The 26,502-nt window shown below is 39.4% G+C and overlaps 9 protein-coding genes across 12 annotated transcripts; 2 read left to right on the top strand and 7 right to left on the bottom strand.

The window, feature by feature from the left end:
* Positions 1 to 46: 46 nt before the first annotated feature.
* loh (lonely heart) lies at positions 47 to 9,068 on the bottom strand. Of its 3 annotated transcripts, none has more exons than XM_070998122.1 (11): positions 8,541 to 9,068; positions 6,761 to 6,794; positions 6,227 to 6,302; positions 4,564 to 5,072; positions 4,217 to 4,398; positions 3,851 to 4,008; positions 2,354 to 2,555; positions 2,112 to 2,293; positions 1,050 to 2,054; positions 601 to 751; positions 47 to 539 (listed from the first exon to the last, which is right to left on the bottom strand). In XM_070998122.1, the coding sequence occupies exons 2-11, from the start codon at positions 6,784 to 6,786 to the stop codon at positions 409 to 411; spliced, it is 2,622 nt and encodes an 873-aa protein (XP_070854223.1). In that variant the 5' UTR covers positions 6,787 to 6,794; positions 8,541 to 9,068; the 3' UTR covers positions 47 to 408. The 3 variants fall into 3 exon arrangements, with proteins under 3 accessions (XP_070854223.1, XP_070854221.1, XP_016926839.3); XM_070998120.1 differs by having other exon boundaries at positions 47 to 542; positions 8,541 to 8,974; XM_017071350.4 differs by lacking the exons at positions 3,851 to 4,008; positions 4,217 to 4,398; positions 4,564 to 5,072; ... (1 more) ...; positions 6,761 to 6,794; positions 8,541 to 9,068 and adding an exon at positions 2,651 to 2,765 and having other exon boundaries at positions 47 to 542.
* Positions 9,069 to 11,058: 1,990 nt separating this feature from the next.
* On the bottom strand, positions 11,059 to 12,778 carry Nse4 (Non-SMC element 4). Its single transcript, XM_017073254.4, has 5 exons — positions 12,586 to 12,778; positions 12,304 to 12,521; positions 12,079 to 12,246; positions 11,252 to 11,581; positions 11,059 to 11,197 (listed from the first exon to the last, which is right to left on the bottom strand). The coding sequence occupies exons 1-5, from the start codon at positions 12,686 to 12,688 to the stop codon at positions 11,132 to 11,134; spliced, it is 885 nt and encodes a 294-aa protein (XP_016928743.2). The 5' UTR covers positions 12,689 to 12,778; the 3' UTR covers positions 11,059 to 11,131.
* A 328-nt stretch (positions 12,779 to 13,106) lies between these two features.
* STUB1 (STIP1 homology and U-box containing protein 1) lies at positions 13,107 to 15,053 on the bottom strand. Its single transcript, XM_017070205.4, has 6 exons — positions 14,653 to 15,053; positions 14,385 to 14,583; positions 14,189 to 14,330; positions 13,658 to 13,763; positions 13,512 to 13,568; positions 13,107 to 13,452 (listed from the first exon to the last, which is right to left on the bottom strand). The coding sequence occupies exons 1-6, from the start codon at positions 14,773 to 14,775 to the stop codon at positions 13,210 to 13,212; spliced, it is 870 nt and encodes a 289-aa protein (XP_016925694.1). The 5' UTR covers positions 14,776 to 15,053; the 3' UTR covers positions 13,107 to 13,209.
* Positions 15,054 to 15,408: 355 nt separating this feature from the next.
* On the bottom strand, positions 15,409 to 16,832 carry holn1 (CD2 antigen cytoplasmic tail-binding protein 2 homolog holn1). Its single transcript, XM_017071191.4, has 3 exons — positions 16,652 to 16,832; positions 16,398 to 16,590; positions 15,409 to 16,341 (listed from the first exon to the last, which is right to left on the bottom strand). Exons 1-3 carry the CDS (start codon positions 16,753 to 16,755, stop codon positions 15,676 to 15,678), a joined length of 963 nt encoding a protein of 320 aa, XP_016926680.4. The 5' UTR covers positions 16,756 to 16,832; the 3' UTR covers positions 15,409 to 15,675.
* Positions 16,833 to 17,210: 378 nt separating this feature from the next.
* Positions 17,211 to 20,241, top strand: TBC1D16 (TBC1 domain family member 16). The gene is made up of 2 exons (XM_017089775.4): positions 17,211 to 18,986; positions 19,157 to 20,241. Exons 1-2 carry the CDS (start codon positions 17,502 to 17,504, stop codon positions 19,778 to 19,780), a joined length of 2,109 nt encoding a protein of 702 aa, XP_016945264.3. The 5' UTR covers positions 17,211 to 17,501; the 3' UTR covers positions 19,781 to 20,241.
* A 27-nt stretch (positions 20,242 to 20,268) lies between these two features.
* TfIIB (transcription factor IIB) lies at positions 20,269 to 21,640 on the bottom strand. The gene is made up of 4 exons (XM_017089776.4): positions 21,489 to 21,640; positions 21,020 to 21,431; positions 20,731 to 20,965; positions 20,269 to 20,671 (listed from the first exon to the last, which is right to left on the bottom strand). The coding sequence occupies exons 1-4, from the start codon at positions 21,503 to 21,505 to the stop codon at positions 20,388 to 20,390; spliced, it is 948 nt and encodes a 315-aa protein (XP_016945265.1). The 5' UTR covers positions 21,506 to 21,640; the 3' UTR covers positions 20,269 to 20,387.
* Positions 21,641 to 22,016: 376 nt separating this feature from the next.
* Bug22 (cilia- and flagella-associated protein 20) lies at positions 22,017 to 23,100 on the top strand. Its single transcript, XM_017068285.4, has 2 exons — positions 22,017 to 22,565; positions 22,634 to 23,100. Exons 1-2 carry the CDS (start codon positions 22,290 to 22,292, stop codon positions 22,955 to 22,957), a joined length of 600 nt encoding a protein of 199 aa, XP_016923774.1. The 5' UTR covers positions 22,017 to 22,289; the 3' UTR covers positions 22,958 to 23,100.
* LOC108005097 (methionine aminopeptidase 1D, mitochondrial) lies at positions 23,037 to 24,256 on the bottom strand. Its single transcript, XM_017068275.4, has 3 exons — positions 24,097 to 24,256; positions 23,359 to 24,032; positions 23,037 to 23,303 (listed from the first exon to the last, which is right to left on the bottom strand). Exons 1-3 carry the CDS (start codon positions 24,177 to 24,179, stop codon positions 23,107 to 23,109), a joined length of 954 nt encoding a protein of 317 aa, XP_016923764.3. The 5' UTR covers positions 24,180 to 24,256; the 3' UTR covers positions 23,037 to 23,106.
* A 671-nt stretch (positions 24,257 to 24,927) lies between these two features.
* On the bottom strand, positions 24,928 to 26,225 carry KdelR (ER lumen protein-retaining receptor). Of its 2 annotated transcripts, none has more exons than XM_017067488.4 (2): positions 26,033 to 26,225; positions 24,928 to 25,967 (listed from the first exon to the last, which is right to left on the bottom strand). In XM_017067488.4, exon 2 carries the CDS (start codon positions 25,883 to 25,885, stop codon positions 25,247 to 25,249), a length of 639 nt encoding a protein of 212 aa, XP_016922977.1. In that variant the 5' UTR covers positions 25,886 to 25,967; positions 26,033 to 26,225; the 3' UTR covers positions 24,928 to 25,246. The 2 variants fall into 2 exon arrangements, with proteins under 2 accessions (XP_016922977.1, XP_016946129.1); XM_017090640.4 differs by having other exon boundaries at positions 26,038 to 26,196.
* Between the last annotated feature and the right edge of the window lie 277 nt (positions 26,226 to 26,502).

Raw genomic sequence — 26,502 nt, 5'->3', positions numbered from 1 at the left:
TAATTAATTAAATATTTAATTTATTCTTATACCAAAAGAGCTAACGTATTTTTTTAATCTCAGGTTTATTAACATTCATGTGGTTGCACATAAATTAACATTGCTTTTCGTTTCTTATTGCTTAATTAAATATTAAGTATAATTTTACTAATGATGATGTTATAGTCAGAATCTAGTTTATTTTAGTATGTGTTATTTAATGGCGTTAAACATTTTACTTGACCGATAATATAATTTTGCGCTTCCCTGCAAGCTTTCTTTTGAGCTTTAGTGTCAGAAGTACTACTTGTTTAATCTATCAAGATGATATATTCTAAGTAAAGGTTAATTGCAATTTGGTAGCTATTCTGCACGGCGTTATAAAGAGTCGGTTTATAAGTTAAGTAAGATTCTTACAAGCTAAATACTTTAAATGCCACCAGTACAAGAAACACAACAGTTCTCGCGATAATAATCGTAGCTACAAAGCTTGGCTTGCGAAGCCCATTGACAATTGGCGAATTTATCAGCGCAAGTCGGAGTAGCTTCACTTTTCTGTTCTTCTGTAAAATACAAAATATATAGTCAGCTTTTGCGATGCCAGTGAATATGAAAACCCACCTTCACACTTTTCGGTGTTGCAGGTACGATATATGGGTTCTCTGGTGGTGTACCGACATTGCGTTGATTCCCGTAAGGCGTTCATCTTTATATCGTATTCCAAACATTTTACACTGCGTCGCTGGGTACCACCCCCACATGGTTTTGTACACTGTAAAAAATTTTGGTTGCAATTCAGTTTCCAACATATAAGATAATAAAGATTCGAATTTAAAAGAAAATTAAATAATAACTTAAAAGTTATTTTCAATTGGAACTATGGTCCTAGAAACTTCTAAACCCAGAAAATGGACAGATCTTTTGAGATCAAAGTATTTTTTTAGTTTAGAGAATTTAGAAATTGCCTTTATCTCGAAAGTTTTAGACAAACATCTAATGATTTTCAATTGGTTTTCTATCTACTGGAATTTAGATGGCAGAGATTTCCATAATACCCCCCATATAGTTACCTCCGACCAATCCGAATAATGCCAACGGGCAGCGCAATACTCCACCTCCTCGTGGGAGCACTTCTCGACAGTTTGCGGCTTTAGCTCTGGCGTGCACTCCTTGGGCTCTGTGATCAGCTGGTTTTGGATGCACAGCACCTCCCGGCTGCGGGTCAAGTCGAAGCAGTCGCCGTTGCACGAGGACCAAGGACCTGTGAACCAGTCGCCCACCTCGCAAATGGGCTTTTTGCAGGGTCGACGACTTTCGGGAGTGGTGCTGGGATCACATCGCTGCTCGCCGGCCTTGGAGCGATCACAAAATACTGTTCGATACTCAACGCCCGAGCCACAAGTGGCCGAGCAATACTGATTCCACTCGGACATCAACCAGATGGCATTTAACTCGGACCCGTCGGTTTTGCTCCTCTTGACCTGAGTACTATTCGAGGACTCCGAACCGCCTTGCAGGCGATATCGGGACAAGTTGCGACGCCGGGTCTTGGGACATTCGCACTGTTTCTGGGTGGGCGGTTGATCCTCCAAACAGGCGGCCTTATCGACGTGGATGACCAGCCCGGAGGCCAGTTCCTGAACGCAACTGACCTCTCTCCGCCGGAAGCCTCCGCTGGCCAAACAGCGGCACTCGCCCCAATCCTCGAATCTCCAATACGCCGGACAGGGTTGCGTGTTGCAGTGCAGTAGGTTCTCATTGAGGACCGGTTTCACGGAATGCGTGCAACGGCGTTGCGAGTAATACCGCAGTGGATTCTTGCGAATGCAACGTATAATGGGTGCCTGAGTGCCGCCTCCACAGGATTTCGTGCAGGCACTGAACCCAATTACTTTCCAATTAAAGATACGCTTTCGTCCAGGCCTCGAGCTACTGGATGAACTGGTATCCTCAATTCCGGACCTCAACAGACCATCGCTACTCTCCAAGGACATCTCGTTTTCCTCGGATTCGGATATTATCGGCAGCATGTACTCGTACTTTATGCCAGTATTATTCGGAGTCTTGGTGAAAACCTTAAGTACCAAATATAATATGAAGAGTTGGGAAGTTATGTTCTAAAAGTCCTATACCATAAGTTGCAATGAGTCCCTGATGGGCCCAACACTTGTGATCCACTCGGTCACTCCATTACTATCCTGAGTTCCATCGATTCGGTGATAGTCGAATACAGCACCAACCGCTTCGTAGGATCCACTTTCCGACACAGCATTGTCGCCATTAAAAATAGATATTTCTTTAGACGTACGCAGGACTGGGATGCAAAACGAAAAAGGTTATCAAAAATATTATGCAATATCAAGAAATGAGTTACCTAGCAAGTTTATGCTGTTCTTGAGTTCCGTTATCGAAATATTGGAGGCACCCACTGGTAAGGTAGCAACATGTATATAAGCTAGTTCCGGAAGAGGATCCCGAGTAAAGATCCCGGTGACAGGCCGACATAGTAAACCTCCGCAACTGACGGACCCGCTGTGAGCATACAATCCGTCAATCTCGCCACTGGCGTGTACCGCCTAAAAATGTATAAAATTATATTGATCATTAGAACTCGCCTTATAAATTATTAATCCATTTAACAGTCTTAATCCAAACAACCATTTCCACTCACCAACAATAGCAGTGCTATCAACGTTTTCATTTCTTGTAAATTATAATTATTCACTTATTATCAATCCACCACAGAGGATAATACTGTTTTAAAATAGTCCTACCACTCACAAACTGAATACCTGTTTCATAATATATATTTTAAAAAAGTAATATATTCTTTAATTCGAACCACTCTCCAAGAACTATGTTTCGCTTCTACACAAGAATATTTAAAATACTTCTTATATATAGTAAGTTCAGGGTAATACGAGTGGAAATTGTGGGATTTGCAAAAACATAATTTATTGGCCACTTCATGAGAGTACAAGATAAACAAAAAATAAACGAGTACAAAATACATTCAGTCGGTCTTATTAAGGGGCATATGTTCTATAAGCAATTGCTTTTTCGATGGACTTTCTGTACGCACAACTGCGGCAATGTGTTTACTAAAATAATTCATTGAAATTAAGCTCATTGGACCCATTCCAGTTTTTGCTTTCACGAAATTTTTTCTACTTTGATTTGATTTGCTGACCTATTCCGATTCTCAAGAACCAATTCAAAATTTAAAATTACAAAGGGTTTCAAACGATTGAGGAACGGTATAGAAGACAAAAAATGTGAAGCAAGGTCAAAAGCTTTATCAATGTAAATAGCCGGTTAAATTTAGTTTGAAATAAAGGAAGCTATCCCGAATGATAGGAAGTGAAATGTATTCATAATTTTCACATTAGACACGCTTTCGTTTATTTTATTTTGGGGTAACAATAAAATTTCAATGTGCCATCCTTCAACAAAACTTTCGACTCAACAAAAAATTAAAAAAGATATTTTAAAAAGAAATTTCAAGTTGACACATTAACGTAACACGTAAAATAATATAATAATAAATAAAATTAAATCCTTAAATTTATCGTAATAAATTCTTTACGGATCACTACAAATTGTATGTGCTTTATGATTCAATGTACAACCAATACTAAGCATTCAATGCGATTCTTGTAATATAAAAAGCTTTAGTATCAAGGAAAGAGCACAAAGCTAGTGCTTTTAATGTCCGATCGTTGCCTTGCTGCTGGTGATGGAACTGAATACCTTATTTTTAAATTATAGGTTGAAACAAAAACAAATAATGTATGTGTTTAATATTTTTGATGCTCGACTTCAAGGATTCCAACGCACTGTAATTATAATAATTTATTCAAATTTTACTTGCCTTACAAGCACCATCAACACAAACAGCTCGGTTCCAAAGTTGCGATCGATAGTATTCAGCGGGGTGTTGACAAGGCGTACCATCAATTACGGACTCGTTAAGTGTGGCAAAAGAATTAATTCCCAGAGGCATGCAGTTGAGCTCACATTCAGCATCATCTAATAAAAATATACATTTCTGGTTTTCATATTCTCATTTCGCAAAAAAATAATTAGAACTTTATGTTGACATTCAAATATTAACCAAGGTTAAATAAAGTCAAATAAAATGAAAACCAATTTTTAAGATTTCAAATAAAGTGTCTATGTCAACTAATACTTTTAATGCTCTTTTTAATATCTTATTATAGATCGCGGTAATGCGTACCCTTTACGTATGGTTCCCACCTATATCGATGACCATGAAACTCTTTATCGTTGTAAGCACTACATTGAGAGGCTCGAAAATCCGGGGATTGGGCGTCGCATGGAACATCATTGCAGAGCTCATAGCGTTTGAAGTAACCAACACATGCATTACTCGTAAGCTGATTATTCGTTAATAGGTTTCTGAAAATAATACAAAAATATCTTGCTTACACTGGCTAATTGGAGGTGAATATCAATTGGCAAAGAGTACACAAAGTACTGAAAAACTGCAAAAGTTACAGGACTAGATTACTGAATCTCTAGAATCGAAGAATCATATCCTCAAAATAGTACATTTTAACTCACCGGTTAATGCATTTTCGAGTTTGATACCTAACGCCTCCGCCGCAACTTCGCGAACAAGCGCTCCAGTTACTCCATTTATCCCATCTTGGATATGGGTACACTTTCTTTTTCATCTTTTTTGTAGTTATTTCTTTTGGTGGATTTGGAGAAGAGAAAACATCGTCGACTTTTAAGGTTTGCATTGTTGTTGCAACTTCGCCATTTTCGACTAGACCTCTAGTAAACAAACTTGCTGATGTAGTTGTTTCCAGTTCAAGTTTGGATGTCGATGTACTTTGACTTGTGATATTTATTAGTATACTCGTTGGCTTTAATACTTTTTCATCGGATTTGTTAGATATTTTACTAGTGGTCTCGTTCTCCAAATATTCTTCTTTGTTATTTGGCTTTTGCTTAAGCGATAAATCTTTTCTCGTATGCCACAAATTGGCGAGCTCAAAATATGAGTTGTTCGAATGAATTTTTTTCGTCTTGGGTTTTCGATGCTCTCTCAGCCATTCTTGATGTTTCTAATCATAAAGAAAAAAATGTAATACTTATAATACAAATAATCTGATACTAGTAACCTATATATTTAAAATAAAACAGAGAAAGCGCTATAACTTTTTAACAAATGGTCCGATTTGAATAATTTTGGCATGTAGGGTGGTGTTGATAATAAGAACAAAATCTCATTTTATCTCTCGTATTTGCAAAAAATGTAAGAATGTGGGCGTTAGAGTGGGCGCGATTCCCGGCTGATTCAAACTTGCGCTACCTAAAAAGTCCAAGAATCTGCATGCTTAATAGCCAACATTCTTAATCTTATAGTTTCCGAGATCTCAGCTATCATACGGACAGACGGACATGGCTAGATCGACTCAGCTAGTGATCCTGATCAAGAACATGTATACTTTATATGGTCGCAAACACTTCCTTTTACCTATTACATACTTTCCGACGAGTTTAGTATACCCTTTAACATACGAGTAACAGGTATAACAAGGGAGAACTAACAGATACCCATTGAGGAGATAGGGATATGCAAGCAACGGGCCTTAGATTGGGCGTGGCAAACCTTTTTTGGGTCAATTAAAAGGTATTGACGAAACTTATAAAATGCAGTTAATATTTATATTCTAGCACTAAAACAATGGACGCCAACAGTTTTAGGCGATCAGAAACGCTTACTCCTGCCTTTTACAAACTTTTCCCCGGCAATTTGGCAATGTTATCGTGTGATTGAGAGAAACTAAGAACAATACTTCAGACAACACAAACGCCAGCCAAAGTTAAACATAAACGTTTCACATAAACGAACAGAACGATGTTCTCGACATTTATAGCAATTACATGAGGAATTATGAAGGCATTAAAAAAGAATTAACGACTTAAAAGTCAGATTAGCTTGCTATTAAAAGAAGTGCGTCATTTAATGTACTTTTTGAGCTCCTAGCTTATCAACGCCAATAAAGCGCCACAAAAATTTTATTAAATAGTGCTAGATCCCTTCTGTCCCAAGCCTTTTATTCCAAAATTTTCCCGGCAGCGATTAATATGATTTATAGAAAGGCTGTCCGTAGTAAATAATTAAGTATTCTTAATATGTAATTAAATAATAATAAAGTAGTAAAATAAAACGTATTCCAAGTACTTAATCTTAAAAAGTCTATTGAAAACGTACCTTTATTCGCTCTTTTGTTGTTAATTCCGCTATTACGAAACTGGTGTCGGGTATAGATGCGAGAATCGTAAGAATACTGAAAATAAAAAAAAAAAAAAATTTGTGCAATGGTATTTAAATAAGTTGGAAAGCTCCACTTGTAAAGTGTTAAATAGAATTGGAACGGATATTGAGTTGCTTATCAAATGAGTCAATCACTTTTCTACTTCCGATTGGACACTGATGAATCAAGACAATTTCAAAGGCAAAAAATGCATTGGCAGTTTGTGAAGATTTATTTTTTGTTGCTTTCAAAAAAAGTTCTTTGGGGCATCAAGATGTGTCTGATAGCTACACTTTTCATAAAGTATTCTGTGAAAACGAGCCACTGTTCGGCGGCAAGGGTAAACAAATCTTGATTAAATGCAGCTGAGGAAGATGTTCACCCCGCCTTCATTTTGGCTATCAAATTCGTTTCTATCGAACAGAAATCCATTTTGTTCAACTTCAGAAAAAAATTGATCAAAATAGGGTCTCCAGATATTATTTTCTTACCTGAATATTAAAAATAGCCTTGCCATTTTTAAGCCTGAAAGAGAAAATGAAATTAAATATATTTGAAGTGATTAATTAATTTTGATAACTAAAACTTATTTTTTAGAGAAAGCATAAAACATATTAAAAAATCTAAGGCCGTGACCACAGACATTCGAAATTCTCTAATCCCAAAAAGCTTTTAGCCCAGGAACTACGTATATTTGGATACATTATATATAAATTCAGTATCGTTTTAAGCGATCTTCAATGCTCGCCTGTACGCATATCGATGCTTTGTATTAGCAACTCGCACAGAGGAACTCAAGTTCCATTATTTTCATTGATTACGAATAAACCGACCGTGACTATTCGACTGGAATGGATATACTTTCGGCAGCATACACTACAAAAATCCGTGAACAAAAATGGGAAGGGCGTATTTCATTAGAAGCCTCCACACCCACTCAACATTTTAGAGCTATGTATGAGCACACATCTATTGCGTATACTACAAATACGCACATAAAATATGTTATATAATTATATAAATCAATACGCTTCAAGCTAGAGCTTAAGAATACCCTATAATCTAGGTTTTCGGTTTATAAAAACTCTTTGAAAGGATCATAAAATACTGGGAATCAAATAAATATAAAAAATTGGACAGGATGCTTAGTACATTGATCAAAGAAGCTAGAGATCATATAATCGAATCCCAATTCGCCAGTTTTAAGAACTGTTTTCAGGAGTTTCAAAGTATAGACTTCATCCCCTTAAGGAGTAAAACCAATGAGGTTGAAAGTGCTCTTTCCGCCAGTGACACACATTCTGAAAGTGAAGATATACCCTAGAACTGTACGAGTACCGGGTATACGAATTCTTAATGTCACAATGTACTTTTCATACTTATCTGTGTCAATAGGCCCATATTGGGCCTATCATGCAGTGAAACTGCATTTGCCCATGTATGCACAGCCCCAAGGCAGTGTTGCAATGGCATTAGCACTTCACCATGCCACTGAACTCAGAAACACTCAATTCGAAGAGTGCGCGGATATTATGAAGAACTTGCATTAAACTGAAGTGTTTAGAAAATCTTCAATCGGCCGTCCATAGAACCCCAATTACGTCTGCCCAAAATATTTTGATACATATGTCATATTCTCGCATTCTTGTATTTCGTCATTCTCACTCGCACACATTATGTGAAACTTCCGCAATTAGCAAAAGCAAAACGGGAAATAGTTTTGAAACATCTGTATGCGAGCAGATGGGATTGTTTAAATAGCTCGCCGAAGAAGATAACCGAACCACATTATGTGAAAAATTTTAGTGTCCGTCACCAGTGGATACATTTGATTTCGCTTTCGGATTTGGACAACTACTTTTCTGGCTTACTGTGTTATTATCCGCTCAATCCTAAAACTTAATGACTGCAATTACGTTCCTACATTTTAGGCATGCAAAATAATGTAGTGTTATGGGTATTGAAACCTCCATCGACAGAGGGCTTTCTTTCATTATGCATTCAGTACTTGAGTGATTACTGTCATCGAGAAGATAACGGTTCAATATGAGTGAGGTAAATTGGTTTGTCCCAAAACGCATTTCAAGAAAGCCCGAATCGATTACACACATTTCCGAAAAAGCAATTAAGACCGTATTGAACATGTCTTCGGGGCATTGAAGAGGCCAAAAGTTAACAAAGCGAACAATTGTAGATATTTGGATTCATTGAAAAGCCTACAGAAAAACAAAAGGATATGCATTACTTTTAAACTATCATTTATCGGAATACCTTTTTGAATCAGATTCCGTTTAGATCACTAGAAAATTTTAATTATTTTTTTAAGACTTTTAAAACTATCATTTATCGGAATACATTATGGAAACAGGTTCCGTTAAGATCACTAGAAAATTTTAATTATATTTTAAAGACGGTTGATGGATACAACATTAGTTTTACAATTTAAAATGTAACCATTAAATCATTGAAGGATCTCAGCTTGAATTTAATTTGCACAATCACATAGATAACTAAGTTTTAAGAGAGCAAACGTTATTTATTCTTAGGCTTTCCTTCATTATTTCGATTAACTATTTGCAAAAAATAAAACACCCCGTATCACTGCACTCTTAATTCTGGATTAATTGAAGCCGCCGTCTTCATCGCGTGGTACTCAAATCCGAACTGAAATCCGAACTGAATTTTCGGGAAAGCGGCTTTGGGAACAAAAGTGTTGGAGGCAGAGCGCGCGAGCATCAGCGAAGCTCCAGCGATCGAGTAGTGCTAACAACAGCACCCGGAGCTCCCCGATTTCCCTGGAGGAGTGGGGCCCCACCACTCGCATGGGCATAGAGTCGATTGCCAGCGCCACCCAAAAGTCTGGAGCCAAACGTGCGTACATACAGATAAGTGCATATGCACAGTTCGAGAAGAAATAGAAGCACATAATTATAAATATTAACAAAAGAATTTAAATTAAACTCAATTTTCCATTAAAATATCATATCTTGAACATAACGTCAAACATGAAATATAAAAAAAAAAACTACTTGTATTAATATCTAAGTTATCATATTAAGACTAGACCTTTGAAGCTTAAACAAAAGTGGGATGATGTCTTATACCGGCCGAATGAAAGGAGAAATAAATAAATAAATTGAATATCCCACTTCACCTTGTATCCGTGATGCTATTACGCTGACCGCAGCTGTACGTGTGACCACGGGTGAGTTACAATAATGTGGGTGATGTCTCTGCATATGTATGCATTTAACTTTATGTAGCTTTCAGCGGAATATCAATGCGAGAACAAATGTACATTCGAACCTTACGCAAACGCTTAATGCGAAAGTAATCCAAAGAAATTTATGGAGCCGAATTTGGTTGTAATTTAGCACAGCTCGTTTTGGAGTTAAGCTTCCCACATTGGATGAAAAATATCTAGGGTCCTGAAAATAGGAAAAAGGAAAGAAGTTTGATGTAAATATTGAGCAGGTAAATCATAAATTAGTATTGTCTTACCTAAGATAGTTAATTGCAAGACAAATATATTTGAATTCTTTAAATTGATTTCTATAAAATCTATTGTACTTTTAAATAATTAATAATTTAAATAATAAGACCAATGAGAAGTAACGGTTAGTTCAAATTTTCATAAAGTACAATTGATAATGAATTCGCAAATAAAGAATGCTTATATATTTGTCTGCTCTTTCTTAAATTACATTGTGAGTAATTTTGAGACAGTTTTTCTAAGACAATCGCCATCTTGGCAAACTTATTTAAACTGCGCTTGTGCATCATTAATTTTGTATTTTCAAGATTGGGCGACCATTAATTAGGTCGATCGTTGCTATGCTGATATGGAGTAATAAATCTTCATTTTGGTTTTATATATAATTAAACATTGACTCAGTTTTATACACTTAGGTCAACTCTTCTTGACGATATGAGGTAGAAAGCTCAAAATCTCGGACAATAGTGTCTCTGATAATTTCATGTGCCCTATCAAGTTTGTATAGGAGCGCTGCCCTATTATCAAGCCTTTATTTTACGCCAAGCCTTTTAAACTCCACCGACCACACAAATGCAATTAACCCTAAGTTTCGTTGCGTAATAAATCTTAATTAATCTTAATTTCTTCTTTGTAGAATTAAGTTAACGGAATTCAATTAATAGCACAGTGCAGGCAAAAGTACTCGTATTTCAAGCTTAGGAGTGATTTTTTAATTAGTGAAGCTACTGGGTAAAGCAATTTATAACATATTTTTATATTTACCCAAGTAGTGCATATACAGATATGCATTTTTTTTGTGCAGATATTTGCAAAAAAAAACTTGGGCAATCATTCAATCAGTATATGGATTCTAAAATGGATTCCTTGTATTCTAAAGTTCGCTTTTGAACTATATTTTAAAGTTCCACCTAACGTACCTTCACCAGCGTCGCTACTGTTTTGTCTTCACAAGTGCCCCATCTATTTCCTAAATTGTAGGCGGACATAAAATTTGTCATAATGTCAGGGGCGTATTCATGGTAGAATTTTGGGGGAACTTGTTGGACCGTGGAGTAACTGTTTGAATAATAAAATTAATTTAATGATTTTGTGTTGCTATTACAGTAATTTATTTTTGGGGGAAATACTTCTTCTATTAAGCCTATGAATCCCGACCCTAAAAAAATTAGAATATCAAAATCTCTTCAGTACTACTTTTTTTATGGTTTGTCAAAAAGAATGCGATACCATTCAGTCAACCCTAAAAATTAGAGTAATTTTTATTATGCAAATACTGTTAAATAGAGGCGAAGATTATCTTTCAACGATTTGTCTCTTGCTTTTATTTGTAACATTAAAAACTAATAATAGAAATAAAGTGATAAATCTAACTTTCGTTAGCTGGAAGTCTTTTCAACATTGGCTCACGTAGATTGTAGTGCTTTGCCATTTTCTGTAATGAAATTCTTAAGATGGAAATCCTTTAAACATTACATTCGGTTCTTACCTCACAAAAAGACACATCGATAGAGCAAATAGCCTGAGCAGACTCATTTCCGTCTGCATTTTTTGAATTCACAACGCGAACCAAAGGCAAACCATCGTCACCGTTTTCAATGGAAATGATGTTCTCTTTGACAAGAAACGAAAGTTGCAAGGCATTCTGAACCGTGTCCATGAAGTTATTCGGATTACAAATTAATTTGAAATACGGTATCGGCTGATGACCTCCTTCTCTATATATTTGTCTGATTTGTTTTAACATGTGGGTAACGGAGGCTGCTCCTTCGTCCTTCCGATCCAATTTATCACTTTTCGTTGGACGCTTTTCCTCCACCTGAAAGAAACAATTGTAATGAAGAAGTAATTTAACTAAAAACTGAACTAATATTTTAGATATTGTTAATTGTCCTTAACTAAGTATTGTTGCTAAATGGTCCACGACTGTTGGGTATATTACAAAAGAGCCTATTTGTTAAGTCATCTAGCGTTTATTCTAGGAGCAGTTTTAGTAGATCTGTAAGAAGATATGGTATAAAGTAATCTAATTTTAATAAAAGTCGCAAGTATATTTACAAGTATCAAAGTTGACTCGATAATCCCTAAATTCTGCGGCTATATATAGTAGTCGACTTCGCACACTCTCATGCTTCGCTTCGTCACTACGTGGACTGCCGTCCACAGTGATATTGGCTGCAGGATATTGTCAGAAGGGATTGAACAATCGGTTTTCGACGTGATCAGGCTACGCATAGCTCAGGGCATGCAACCGGTGAAGGATGTGCATTCATTGTACATTGTACATATTTTAAGGGGTCGGACAAGTATACTTACTTGAGATTTCTGTTTGCGTTGAGCCCGCTGTTTGGGAATGACCTCCTTTGGAGCAACATCTATGAAGGGAAGCATACTGTCATTCGAGAAGAGCGGTCTCCCAAATTGAACAGCCAGTGCGCAGACAGCGTCCCAATCCTCTTCTTGTTCTTTGAAAACCAATTCGTTCTGTTGGATGTTTGGACATTATAGTGAAAACATTAAAATCCTGCAGTGAGTACTTACGATCGCCGTGATCACCATCCTGTCAGTAAAGTTAGTGTTGTACTGTATAGCTTTGCCCACAACTTCGTGATTGCGTCTCAATAATTCAGTGTCCAGAACAAGTTCCGTGGAGTTTGTACGCCGGTCTTCATGACCCTTGTTTATATCGTTCGCTGTTCGAATGATTTCTTCGATTGCCGCGATGGATTGGTCAAATGTCTTGCTTTCAATCTGTTGCTCTGCATTAAAATAAATTTAAGGTGTTATATTAAAGCCATTATAATGCGATGCTCTGGCACTTACCTATCTCAATGTTCTTCTCAATCAGGTTTTGCAAACACAAGATCCGAACATCTTGAGCTGAGCCCTCCGCCGAAGTTTGCGACTGGCTTTCAGACGAATCCATGGCTTACAAAATTTATATTACTGAAATCCAAGTCAAATCAAAAACAATTAGGAATGGACATCACCGTTCCTTTGAAAATGATTTCTGTAAACAAATGTCTATCGATGTTTAGCTACTGTCAAGGTATTGGCGGCTCTTGCATTTGAAACGATACAATTGGAACCGGTGTATCGAAACAAAAATTTTACAATTTTCGATTACTTGAAAATGCACACAAATGCATCTTTCGCGTCTTGCATCAGCTGTTTTTTTGGTACGGTGGTTTAAATGTTTTCACACCTAAATCCAAATAAACATGTTTAAACCGTAACTGTTTGTGTAAAAAAAACATGTAAAAATGTTTTGTTAAAGAAATGTGTTAGTATTGAAAAGGATCTTGGGCTTGATTTACCCTCTCATTTGTATAATACTACCTAAGTCAGTTGCAGATCCACATTTATTATCACTATTCTGGTTTTTAGACAATGTGAACTGGGTTCTAACATCTAATCAATTACAATGTTTATTCCATAATACATAACTCAATAATCTAAAGACCATTCGTTCTCTGCAATAAATGAGTCAACCACTTCCTTCATCGAAAAATTTGGTATTAGTTGATCCTGAGTGAGCTTCACACGTGTAACAGGATCAAAATGTCCAACCCGCTGTAAATGCTCTTCTATATCTTTGCGTTCATAGGTAATTCCAGACGGAGTTATCACAGGGTCCGTTAATATTTCAAAACTAATTTTGCCACATAGAAAATCGGGAACGTCGCGCTTCTGTAAAGTTAAAAATACAATTTAAGTTTGACTTTTGGTTGATTTGCTATGCTACTTACCCTTCGGCGTTCATCAACTTTAGAAAATATGTTGTTTAGTTCTTTTATATGGTCGTCCTAATAAAATAAATAAAATTATTATTAATTTGTACATTTAAATTATTTGGTAGGTAAACTCCGCTTAGAAAATTGAGGAAAAAACTTACACACTCTTGTTCAATCTCTTGTTGTTTGTCTTTTAGCTGTTCTTCGTGTGTACTTTCATTAAGTTGTAAATTTGCCAAACGGCTTTCCATGTCTCCTTTAATTAAACTGAAAAATACTTATAATTACTTTTCTGAAGAAAACACCATTGTTACAACTCTATCTATCTTTTCCATGTTCAAACAATTTGCATATACATATGCCCTGAGACATATAGATTAACGAGCAACATCATATATATGCTTTTTGTAAAAATATCACATTTGGCTTTTTGGTTTCACTTTTATGCCGGACGGTTGTGAATTCAAGTTTTTATGTGGTATCATTTAAGGATCGGCTCAAAAATGCTGTTACAAATCCACAATATTGCAACATAAGAATTGTTACTTTTTTGGAATGATTCCTAGTATTACTATCGGAGGTAGCACAGAAATCGAACATCGATTCTTATGTACATCCCAATATGATGGGATTTCTGTGGCACCCCGCTATATAATCCTTTTTTGCACCGTTTACTAATGAGGGTATCTTACCGATTCAAATAGCTTTGCAATTCAATTTCCTGCTGTATTCGCTTCTCCTCCATGACGTTCCAACGTTTTTTGCGAGCTAGTCGCAATTGCAGGGTAATATCATCCCCAAAGTTTTGCTTTTGTTCCTTGGAGAGATCGTAAGCTGGAATTTGAATATAGTTAGAGCATGGGTCAATCGTGTTCGCAGAGATCTAACCGCGTTGGAGGTGCTTTATGGCCTCGTCAAAGCTGTCGATTTCCATGAGTCCTTGGCCCAGGAAGAAGTGTCCTTTCAGCAGGTTCCCATCGATGTCCAGGGCGCGCCGACAATCCTGGCAGCACAGTTCCCATCGCTTCAGTTTCAGGTTGCAGAGGGCTCGATTCGTGAAGTAGGTGGCGTTTGTGGGGTTTTTTATCTGTATACGGTAGCATAAACATGGCACTGTAAACATTGCAATAATACAATAAGTATGTATGATACTCACGATGGCCTTTGAGTAGCAGTTTATTGCGTCGTCATATTTTCGGGCTGCAAACAGGCAATTGCCCTGCTCCTTCAGCTGCAGGTCCGATAAATTGGTCGTGGAATATATGTGTTTGGTCGTCATTCTGACAATTGTTGCGGCTGGTCCAGAATTTTATTTTCTTCGAAGCCCCGATGACAAGTGAGTGTCCAACAACACAGAAGCACTAACAAATTTGATTTCTTTTCTAGGAGTAGGTAACTGGTGCAAGAAATCAACAGTAACCAAAGTCTTATGTGGGAAACGGTGGCGACTACTTAACGCCCATAACACCAATTAGTACTCTGCTTATCTGCTGGTATTTAATTAAACATAAAACAATTTTCAGCTGCGTTAATCGATGTGTTTCCCAGGGTTGTCGAAGCTCCCGAACCTAAATCAAAGCTCCAGAATCATCGATTGTATATTGGTAATCGAATATTTTTCATACTATCGTTGGCACATTTTAAACTTGTCATCTTTACAGGTAAAAAATGAAAAAACAAAATGAAATGTCTAAATATAAAATCATGCCTAGTATTTTAAAGAGGTTACAAATTAGACAGGTCGACCAAATCCAGACCCTGGCTACAAATGTTGAAATGATTTTACCTGTAGGTTACGACCCGAAGCTTTACAAACTTTCCTTTTTACGGCTTAGTAAAGCCTAAACCATTCGTGGCCCAGAAACATAATAGACCTGGACCTTTAACTAAATTACTTTATTTGTAGTTGAGGTTTAAGTGTTAACTGGCTTTTTTTATTAACTTTAAATCTTTGATACAATAAAATTCAAATCAATCAAATAAGATATATTTTTAAAATTGCTCACCCAGTTGAAAAAAACTAGAATATTATAATGCGTATTGATGATAATAACTTAATCAATTGGTTATATATAATGCTTTTTTCTTTTAGCTTTGAATTACCTGACGTAAAACAAAGTCTAGTGCAAAAGAACAAACTAACTTGAAAAAGATAACTACAATATTTGTTACCTATGGCTTACAAGTATAAATCGAAATCTATGCGGTTGCTGGTATAGAAATTGGTGTTTTCGCCGCACTTTCGGACGTAGACTCCGGTTTTGAAGTAGTTTTCTTGTGACCATTTCAACATTTTCTCAGTGGTAAAAGGGCCCTGGATTTCAGTCTCATTTTGCGACCATTTGAACTCCCAGGTCACCTCCGATGTAGTCATCGTTGGTTTCGCAGTTGGGTCCGAGGTTTTCGACCTCTCCAACTCTTTTGTTTCGAAATCATCCGCATACATGTCTATATCATCGGCTGCTTTGGGCTTGCTAGTGCCTGGCAAGTCGGCGATCTTGGACTTGATGCTTTCATAGGTCTCTTGATATATGTCCATGTTGCCCGTCTTCGAAAGGATCTCATTGGCCAGCTCGGTGAGTTGGGAGATTTCCTGAGTCTTTGTGTCAACAATGCCGGCTTTCTTCTGCTTAATTCTTTGTAGAGTTGTTAGAACGGGACGCTGGCTCCCCAGTCGCTGCAGGGTCATCTTTACAGTCTCTCCCTCTTTCATGAACTCGAGCATTTTCATCAGATTCATGGACAAGTTGAAGGCCTTTCCCGCAGGTTCGATCTTATCATCATCCGAGGAGTTGGAATTCTGATCGTCTTTTGCTGGGTCGAAAGCGTTTTTCTGCTTGCCAATCTGTAACACGAATATTGGTTATATCCCATATAGTACTTATAATGATGGGATCCTACCTTAACCCAGTCGATGTTGTCCAACCAATTGTCTTTTGCTTCCGACTCCTTGTTCCAATGATAGTGGCCATCTTTGTCGAAGTGGCCTTCCTCCAGTTCTTCCTTCATATTGAACGGAGTTACCTTTACATCGTCCTCGACTTTTGCGACGCCCTCCTCGCCTCCTTCGATGTCACTATCATTAAGATACTCCCTGCAAAGACACGATACTCAAATCAAAACAAACCATAGTGATGTTAGATTTGCAACCTTACCTCTCGTAGTCGTCGGAATCCTCTTCATCTGAGTCAAGTGTATGTTTCTTAAAGTTCTCTTCCTGAGCTTTCTTAGATGCCGGGTGCTTTCTTTTGCTTGCCATTGTATTAACAACTCAAAACAAACTCAACAATAATGTAAATATTTTCACGCGTTTATTGATTAAATTAGGGATGGTAAAAATAAATATATCGATACATGGCCAGTAAAAACATTTCTGTGTCAATTTCAAAATTCCTGCAGGTATTATCTAAAATATACATTTTAAAATAAATTATAATTGTTTGTGTTGTATATTAAATATATCTATGAATAAAAAAAAAAAAATCTATACATATTATTCAGTCCGAATTTTTAAGATTATTTTAACTGAACAATTTAAAAATGCATTTAATTTTATTGAGTTAGTTGTTTTAAAAAATGAATGGCATTAGCAATTGTATGCATGATCAAAAGAAAGTATCAATATTTGAATCCGTAAAAACCATAGAGCTTATATATCGAAACTATTTTTAAAACCAAGCTCTAAAACGCGCCTGCGCTAGTTGTGCACTCAAATTCTTTTCCTCCAATGTCATCCTGCTTGTGAGAGGTCCCTACATAGATCAAAGTTAATAGTTTTCTTTTATTTAATCCATTGTGTTAAAATCAACCGCCACGTCAATGCGTCACACTTAAAATCGCAAGAATTATGGTAACCACCGACCATTGCCAATCCAAAATTGACCAAACCAAAAGCTAACCAGAGGAAAATTTCCCTACCTACCCTGTTAGAAAACACTCTGAATTATCCGTAAAGAAAACTTAAATCGCGTTATAGCCACCCGCTCAACAATATTACGTTCAAACATGCCCATAGGAAGCATTATCAAAAAGGCATCTAGCTTCATACTAGGTGACGAAAGATTGGACAAAAAAATCGATATTTCTTACGAAGACAACGAAATCCTCTTCTGCAAGAATAACGTTTGCATTCATCCGCCCACAATCGCAAGGGATGAATCTGATATTTTACACAACCCCGGGTATCTTACGTGCACGACGAAGACCTTTGTGGATCAGTACAACAGCGCCAAGAGGCCAACGCTTCTGCTCACTTGGATACCGAACTCTTCACTATGTAAATACACCAACCTGAACACCGAGGATTGCCGGGGTCAGTGCAATCCGAGGACCAGGTCTCCGGACTCCCGGAACGGCTACTGTCACGTGACCATACCCCAGACGATCCAGGAACGGGACATCCGGGAGGAGGATGACAACGCGGCGGAGATGCAGGAGCTGAAGAACGAACTCCAGCCACTGCTGGGGGGTCAAACCGCATCTATAGACGATCTAACGGCCTTGCTGAAGAATAACCCCATCACATCGGTGAACATAACGATTTCCAATCCGCAAATCGAAAACAGCAATATTTCGCAATCTTTCAACTGTATTACTATACGGACCGATGGAAACAACTGCTCCGAATGCTCTAGTGGACCAGGTGTTTCGGATGGTCCAGCATCCGATAACCCGAAGTGGACGACTCCGGAACTCTTGGCCTTCAAGCACAACCTTGAGTTTCCGGATAGCGGTAATTCGACGCCGGCCGATCGCCAGAAATCGGTAATGAAATGTCGCCATTTTTCCGTTGATTTGAGTCAAATGCGATCGCTTCGCCTCTTCTTCAACGACGACAACTGTACTTCCGGTCAGCTGGTTATTGCCTCGCGGGAGTCTCAGTACAAGATACTCCACTTTCATTACGGCGGACTGGACCATTTGGCCCAGGTTTTGCATCAGTGGCACTGCTTTCTGCACAACATCACGTCGGAAACGGGTCAGGATAAGTTCGACCTGCCGTATAGGCACTTCATGGTCTGTCGGCCGGAGGTTAAGAAATCCGAGATGCATCCGGATGAGGGAGATGTCAAGAAGATAACCACGAACTTCTTCTACGGCACACTGCTCAACGAGAAGGGGCAGATCGAGGATGACTTGCTTCTTAGGAAATGCGTTTTCTTTGGCGGTCTAGAGAAAAGCCTGAGAAAGACGGTGTGGCCTTTTCTCCTCAAGTGCTATTCATTCTCATCGACATTCGAGGATCGCGCAGTTCTTATGGACATCAAGCGGCAGGAGTACGAGGAAATAACGCGAAAACGGCTGTACTCCATGTCCCCGGAACAGCAGATACATTTCTGGAAAACTGTGCAAAATGTGGTTGAAAAGGACGTGGTGCGAACGGACCGCACTAATCCCTTCTTCTGCGGCGAGGATAACCCCAACACCGAGGTCATGAAAAACATTCTGCTCAACTTCGCTGTATACAACACTGGGATGTCCTATTCTCAGGTGAGTCTATTACTATTTAGCAGTTAGCTGAGGTTTCCTGAAAGATCTTTTCCTATTTCGAAATGATGGGCCTGCTTCGGCTTGGTATTCCAGAAATATATTCGTAATAATCCAGCAGATAGGATACGTACAAATCAAAATTAATCCTTCAACGTTTCGATATATTTCAGGGTATGAGTGATCTCCTGGCACCTGTTCTGTGCGAAGTGCAAAACGAATCGGAGACCTTCTGGTGCTTCGTGGGTCTGATGCAGCGGGCGTTCTTCGTATGCACTCCCACCGACAGGGACGTGGACCACAACCTGAGCTACCTGCGGGAACTGATCCGGGTGATGTTGCCGCGGTTCTACGAGCACCTGGAGCAGCACAACGACTCCATGGAGCTGCTCTTCTGCCACCGTTGGCTGCTCCTCTGCTTCAAGCGCGAGTTTACCGAGGCGGTGGTCATCCGGATGTGGGAGGCCTGCTGGTCGAACTACTTGACAGACTACTTTCATCTGTTCCTCTGCCTGGCCATCATCGCTGTCTATGCGGACGATGTGGTGGCCCAGAATCTGCGCCCGGACGAGATGCTGCTCCACTTCAGTTCGCTGGCCATGTACATGGACGGGCAGTTGATCCTGCGCAAGGCGCGCGGCCTGCTCCACCAATACCGCCAGCTGCCGAAGATCCCGTGCACCCTGAGTGGCCTGTGCAAGCGGTGCGGCCCCGGGATGTGGGACTCCGAGCATCGTCCTGCGCTGGAATGCGTGGGCCACAGCGATGATGAAAAGTGCTCGCTCTCTATTGACTAGTTATCTAAATTGACACTGTTTAAACTCAGCAATAACTATTGTTGGCGACTGATAATTCGTCATTTACTATTAGCACATATTTTGCTTTGTATTGACTATTTTGCTGGCGTGCTTAGCTCTCCAAATCACCTTGGCCTCCTACGTTTAAACGCCCGCTTTATTTGCAATTGAAAATGTTGACTGTTACAGGTTTCCCTTTCTTCTTATTTGCGAATATTTTAACCATTCATATTATTACTAAAAACTTAAAGCTTATGGATACACAGAGTATATTGTTTGTAAAATAATGAATTTCGCAATTATTGTTTGTGATTATTAGCTTCTTTATAATTGCCTATACCCATGATACATATAAGCCAGCTATAAAGTGTAAAAATAAAACAAACAAGCGAGTTATTATGAAACATTGGAATAAAGTTCAAAAACTGTATGGGTATAACTCAGCTACTTTAAACAATGAACTAATTATGCTCTGATTGGTCCAACAGTTCTATTTGAATATTAGTTATGCTAACTTTATTTAATAAAATCGTAAACTTTGTGATTAAATTAAGAATTCTTCTCTTAACGTTAGCGTTAGTATTGAGCATCGGATCTACGAAAAGATTTACATTTGCGGTAACTGATCAATAGGAGTGGTAAACTTAAAGTCTTCGGGGAAGAGCTTAGCTGCGTGCGGATACATAAGTTTGTAGGACTGCCGGATGGTGACATCGGCCACTCCGGCTATATCACCAATTTCCTTCTGACTTCTCTTGTGCTCAGAAGCTTGTGAGGCCATATAGATCGCGGCTGCAGCCACCGAAATTGGCGAACGGCCCGGAACAATATCCATCTCGACGGCTTTCTTTGCAATGTGCGTGGCAGCGCGTTGAACCATATTCGGCAGGTCTGATAATTCAGAAAATGTTTCAGTTTCTCAAATACTGAATATTTTCAAAAACACTTACCCAAGTTGGCGCAAAAGCGGCACATAAAGTCCGCAGTGGTTATAAGATCTACACTGGTTTCCAGTGCCTTTAATGTTAACTTGAAGCATCGACCGATTTCTTTTTTGCTGATCTTGCTGACGGCACATATTTCCTTGAATGTGCGAGGAACTCCTTCCTGACGGCAAGCAATGTACAGACAAGCAGACGCCTTGGCATCGTTGGATCGACCCTTGAGGTTCTTTCCGTCATGAACCTAAAACAAAATTCCATCAGATCTTGGCCGCTTCTACCAAAAATAGACTTTAACCTGTTTGAACAAGTTGTTGGCCCGATCAACAATTGTTTTTGGCAAATTAATGCGATCGGCCATCGATGATATTTCCTTAAAAGCTGAGATAAGGGAGCGGTCTGAGCTGCTCATGGTACGTCTGTTTTGGTACTTGGGAGCCCCAAAGGCGTCGAAGGATGCGGACCCCGTGCCAGGACCAATTATAGTGGACAAGTCTCCGCCGCTGAGCAGCGGATTCTCCGGGCCACCCACACGACTGGGATCTACGCCGCTTTTCTCGTTGCTGAAGGTTCGCCACTCGGAGCCCACATCAATTACGCGGTCGCCAACCACCAGACCGCACTCCGAGCAAATCATGTCGCCAGCCCTGTAGTCCTCGATGAGCGGAGATTCGGGGTGTGCGTAGCAGCACACCTTGTTATTGTCCAGTCTGCAAGCAGGAGGCATTAGTAAGAGCCCAGAAATTGCTGGGGGATCTGGTTTTTACCTAGATGTCGATGCCATTTGTACTCTGTAAGCTGTATATTTTTTTAATACTCACATCAACTAGTGATGTGACTTAGCCCGATACATCGATAACTTAATATTTATTGTGAAATTTCACTGTTGCGTTGCTTTTTAACTTTGAGAAATCGAAACAACGGAATCGTCCGCTGTTCCAAATATGTGTTAAAACGATAAATCATAAAATTTTTTCATTATCCATTTTTTTTAATGGGTTCTCTCCATTATGCTACTTATCAACAATACAAAGAATAAATGTGAATTTAGATTCACGAAGCAAACTGCATAAAGCATATGGTGCTACTTATAAAAAAAAATATTTATAAAAAATAGCAATTTCAGTTGGTTTTCATTATATTTCGTTGAAATCGTACAAATATTAAACTATTCGAAAAAACCATATGGAATATGGTTTGGATATGACACCGTTTCTTTCCACCGTTCCAAAAAGATACTTTTCACAACAGAAACCTCGAACGGCGGTATGCTAACCCGAAGTATCTTCTTTCGCAATTTCAAACGTCGCATAAACGTACAGGCGTTTTCAAACAATTAGATAGTTTCCAACCCTATTCTATTGCTTATTGTTATGGCAACAACAGCATGCCATGCTAAACAAAATTATTGACATGAAAAAATAGTATAGTTCTGTATTGATGTCCGTAGTTTGTACGAGTTCCGGTGCACAAATTATTGGCCAACCTTAACTGGCCCTATATAAATTTCCAAGAGACTATTATATCTGTGGGCAAAGGCAAACCGGCAACAACACTGCAGTCGCGACATGTTCAAGAACACTTTCCAATCAGGATTCCTATCGATTCTGTACAGTATTGGCTCGAAGCCTCTGCAGTTGTGGGACAAGAAAGTGCGCAATGGGCACATAAAGCGGATCACCGACAACGACATACAGAGCCTCGTTCTTGAGATAGTCGGCACCAACGTCAGCACCACGTTTATAACATGTCCGGCGGATCCGAAGAAGACGCTGGGCATCAAACTGCCATTCCTAGTTATGATCATCAAGAACATGAAGAAGTATTTTACTTTTGAAGTTCAGGTAAGCTCTGACATGCTGAGATCTACCTTCCAGAAGCCAGTAACTCCTTGATTTCCTCCCCTAAATAGGTTCTGGATGACAAAAACGTGCGGCGAAGGTTCAGGGCCAGTAACTACCAGTCGACAACTCGTGTCAAGCCATTCATTTGCACCATGCCCATGCGATTGGACGAGGGATGGAACCAGATTCAGTTCAACTTGTCCGACTTCACCCGTCGCGCATACGGCACGAACTATGTGGAGACACTCCGTGTACAGATCCATGCAAACTGCCGCATCAGACGCGTCTACTTCTCCGATCGCCTCTACTCGGAGGACGAGCTGCCGCCGGAGTTTAAGCTCTTCCTCCCCATTCAGAAGCCGGTGCAGAAGTCCAACGCTATTTGTAGCTAGATGCTGAATGCTTCTTTAATCAATTAGAGCACCTAACCCTTCGGAGTCGACGATTACAACGGCACAAATTGCACAAGACTGCCATCCAACACTCATTTAACACTTTATGGGAATCACGAATAAAAATTCATCATGTACATAAAGCGATCCTATTCATCTCTTGTAAGTATCTCTGTTCCGGTCTCGGTGATCAGAATGGTGTGCTCAAACTGGGCGCTACGCGCGCCATCCAAGCTAATCGCCGTCCAGCCATCTTCCAGTACCCCTATATCTGGCCCGCCCAGGGACAGAATGGGTTCGATGGTGAAGGTCATGCCAGGCTGCATCTTTCCAGGGAACTCGTTGTCTGTGAACTATACATTAACAAAGGAAAGCCAGATTTCTAGTTGAAGCCAGCTTACAATAGTGAAATATCTCCGGGGGGCCATGGAAATAGCTTCCGATGCCGTGTCCTATGAAAGCAGCAATCGATTCGAGACCTTTTTCATCGCAATAGCTCTGTATAAACTTTCCAATCTCATTGAATTCTACGCCAGGGGCACACAGCGAAATGCACTGATCCAAACAGGATTTCGTGGCCTCCACAAGGAAGCTCCCCCGTTCGTCCACCTCGCCCACCAAAAAGGTTTTCGAGCAGTCGCCATGGTAGCCGTTCAAAAAGACTGTGACATCGATATTAATAATATCTCCGTTGGCCAACTGGCGGTCATCTGGGATTCCGTGGCAGGCTATGTTGTTGATGGAAGTGCAGATAGACTTTGGGAATCCGGCGTATCTCAGGGGTGAGGGATAGGCCTTGGATTCAATAATTCTACCGTGCGCAAAGGCGTCAATCTCGTCTGTGGTTCTTCCAACTGTTGCCAATTTGCCGCATTCCCGTAATATTCGGGCTGCCAGTTTCCCGCTCACTCGCATTGCATCTATCTGAGCTTGGGTTTTGATTTCTGGGGATCCCAGGGTGTTGCCTGGAGGCATATTTTCAAAGTAGTACGGTGGCTTTTCAATGTCTTCGGGAACACCGCGTTCCGGGGAAACCAGACCGGGTGAAACAATCTGTTCATATTTGCCTGTATCTCTGTAAGAGCAACCGGTTTAAATACATTTTTAATCAGATTCGAAGAGCAAGACCCGCCACATACCCCTTGGCTTTTCCGAATTGAAAAAAATTCCTGGCGTTGGTTTTTTGGGCCATTAACCGGTGAAATAGCGCCATTCTCCCCATTTTGTTTTGTTTTGATTACATGAACCGCAGTGTGACCGTTTTTATGTTTTTGTTTTAGTCAGCTGATTATCAGTGGTATTCCCTAACATATGTGTGATAAAGTAATTAGCTAATAAAGCAACTTATAGGAATGTTAAACAGTTTCCAAATTCAAAATGTCCAATAATTATTGACATTGCGAATTTGAAAAATTTTTTAATATATCGAAATAAATTTTTATGGAACTCTTTTTACATAATTTATTTAAAAGTACGTTTCCACCTCATAAATAAAAGAAAATGCATTTATTAAATTTTCTTTGTTTATAATATATCTGCAAAAATGTTTAAAATATTGTTATGCCACATTATATTTGTATTGGTTTTGTAAAGGATCAACTTTTAAATTAAATTTCAGTTTTGTTGGTATGGCTACGAAGCGTGCAAGGCGAAAAGGGTGTGGCAGAAATGAAATACATCTATTTGGAATTCAATAAAATTGTGCAAAATATCTAGCAGACGGAGTTCCTACGATCCTGCGGCCAGCTATTCAAAATATGTATACTGTATGTTGACATCGCTCATCACTAAATTTACGATCAGCGAAACAATAAGACTTAAACTAACACGAATTTTTAGGATACAGTCGGCTTAGAAGCTATTTTATGGATATCATTTAATTCTAAATTAGACAAAGAAATCTATGACCTCTTGTGATATTGTTGTGTATCAATTAGCCCGCCGCTTAAAAGAGAAAACATGTTTAGTGGTTAATTATAAAGTTATCTCGTACTGGAGTACTGTTTTAATATTTTTGGATTTGAAAATTTGTGAGGGCCGAAAAACGGAGATTAGTACATTTGTTACATTTCAAATGTACGCTGTCGGTATTGCAAGATAGTTTGACTTCCGATTTTCGGTTTATTTCTCATAAAATAATTACAACTTAAGCGCTTCTCTCGATATCTGTATCTTCTGTATAATATGAACTAAATACGCGTTGTCAAACGGCCCGTGGATTCTTCGTTTGTTTACTTCGACCTCGACTGATGATGTGTACCAATAAACAAATGCCCCACATTCACGCACTTATGCCGGCAGCTGTAGCTTCTTGCCCTTAAGAACTTTGGTAATGTATAAGTAGAAGAAGTCGCAGTACAACACGGTCTGGACCACTCCGGCGAAGATCGCGATGAGGTCGTAGTGCGACTCGACCATGTACCGGTAGACCCAGTTGAGCAAGTAGAGGGCGCGGTACGATCCCAGGGCGAAGAGGTAGTGGCTCGTGATGGACTCGGCCTCGCCGGTTCTGCTGACCAGGAAGAGCTGCGGCAGGATGGCCACCGATTCCAGGTAGATGGAGAAGGTCCAGAGCACCTCCATGACCGTAAACTCGTGGTTGATCACCAGCGAGAGCAGGGCGCACGGCACCAGCAGGAATTCGATGCGGAAGGAGTCGTGGTTGTGGTCGTAGGTGGCCTTAAACTTGACGTACATCAGGTACACCGTGGCACCGGACGTGGCCAAGAAGAGCACCTTCATCACCGAGTTGTACAGGCTCACGTAGGTGGTGAAGAGGTCCAGGTAGCGCGTCAGGTAGACCACTGCGAACAGGATCTGCGACTTGCCCGATATGCCGGCGCACGAGCGGGTCTTCCATATCTTCAGCAGCAGTATTATAATGGCAAACACATGCGAGAGGTCCCCAGCAAATCGGAAAATATTCATCCTGATCTTATCCGTCGACTTGTCGGTTGTTTGGCGTTTTTCCTTTTCCTTCTGCCTCTTTGATGCGTGTCAGAACGCACCCCTAAGTGGAAATCGGAACGCATTCTATAACAATGGGTGTTTTCCAGCGGTGTAGCGGCTGCATACGTTACCAAAATTACTTTTCGCCTAATTTGCCAACGAGTAAAAAACGGAGCGCTTTGCCGCTTCCTCAAAAAACTTCTCAGAATGTCAGCATAAATGAGAGAACCGAAGAGAGTTCAAATGACGTGGCCGCATGTGAACAGTGAGTCGTGGTTCCGACGTTACACATTTATTCAGGGCTGGCACTCGTTCTGTGCTGGAAGAGTATTCGATAACCCCTAAGAACATTCGGTGTGATGGGATGGAGTATAAAAATTGTAAATGCTGGCTGTCTTTTTGATGATTTGGTGCTGTACTGTCAACATTTTCTGTAAAAAAGGTTACCTTTTTATGGATTATACGTACTATGAAGTTTTAAAAAACAAAGGTTTGCTATCACTTATAAATAAAAATGGCAAGAACCCTTGGTTTCAATTGCTCAAAAATCATTTTTTAAATTTCATAATAACAGTTACAAAATCAAAAATTTAATT

This window comes from Drosophila suzukii, chromosome 2L, assembly GCF_043229965.1.
Source record: "Drosophila suzukii chromosome 2L, CBGP_Dsuzu_IsoJpt1.0, whole genome shotgun sequence".
Taxonomy (NCBI): Eukaryota; Metazoa; Arthropoda; class Insecta; order Diptera; family Drosophilidae; genus Drosophila; species Drosophila suzukii.
The sequence above is the reverse complement of the archived record's forward strand: the minus strand, read 5'-3'. Positions and strand labels throughout refer to the sequence as shown.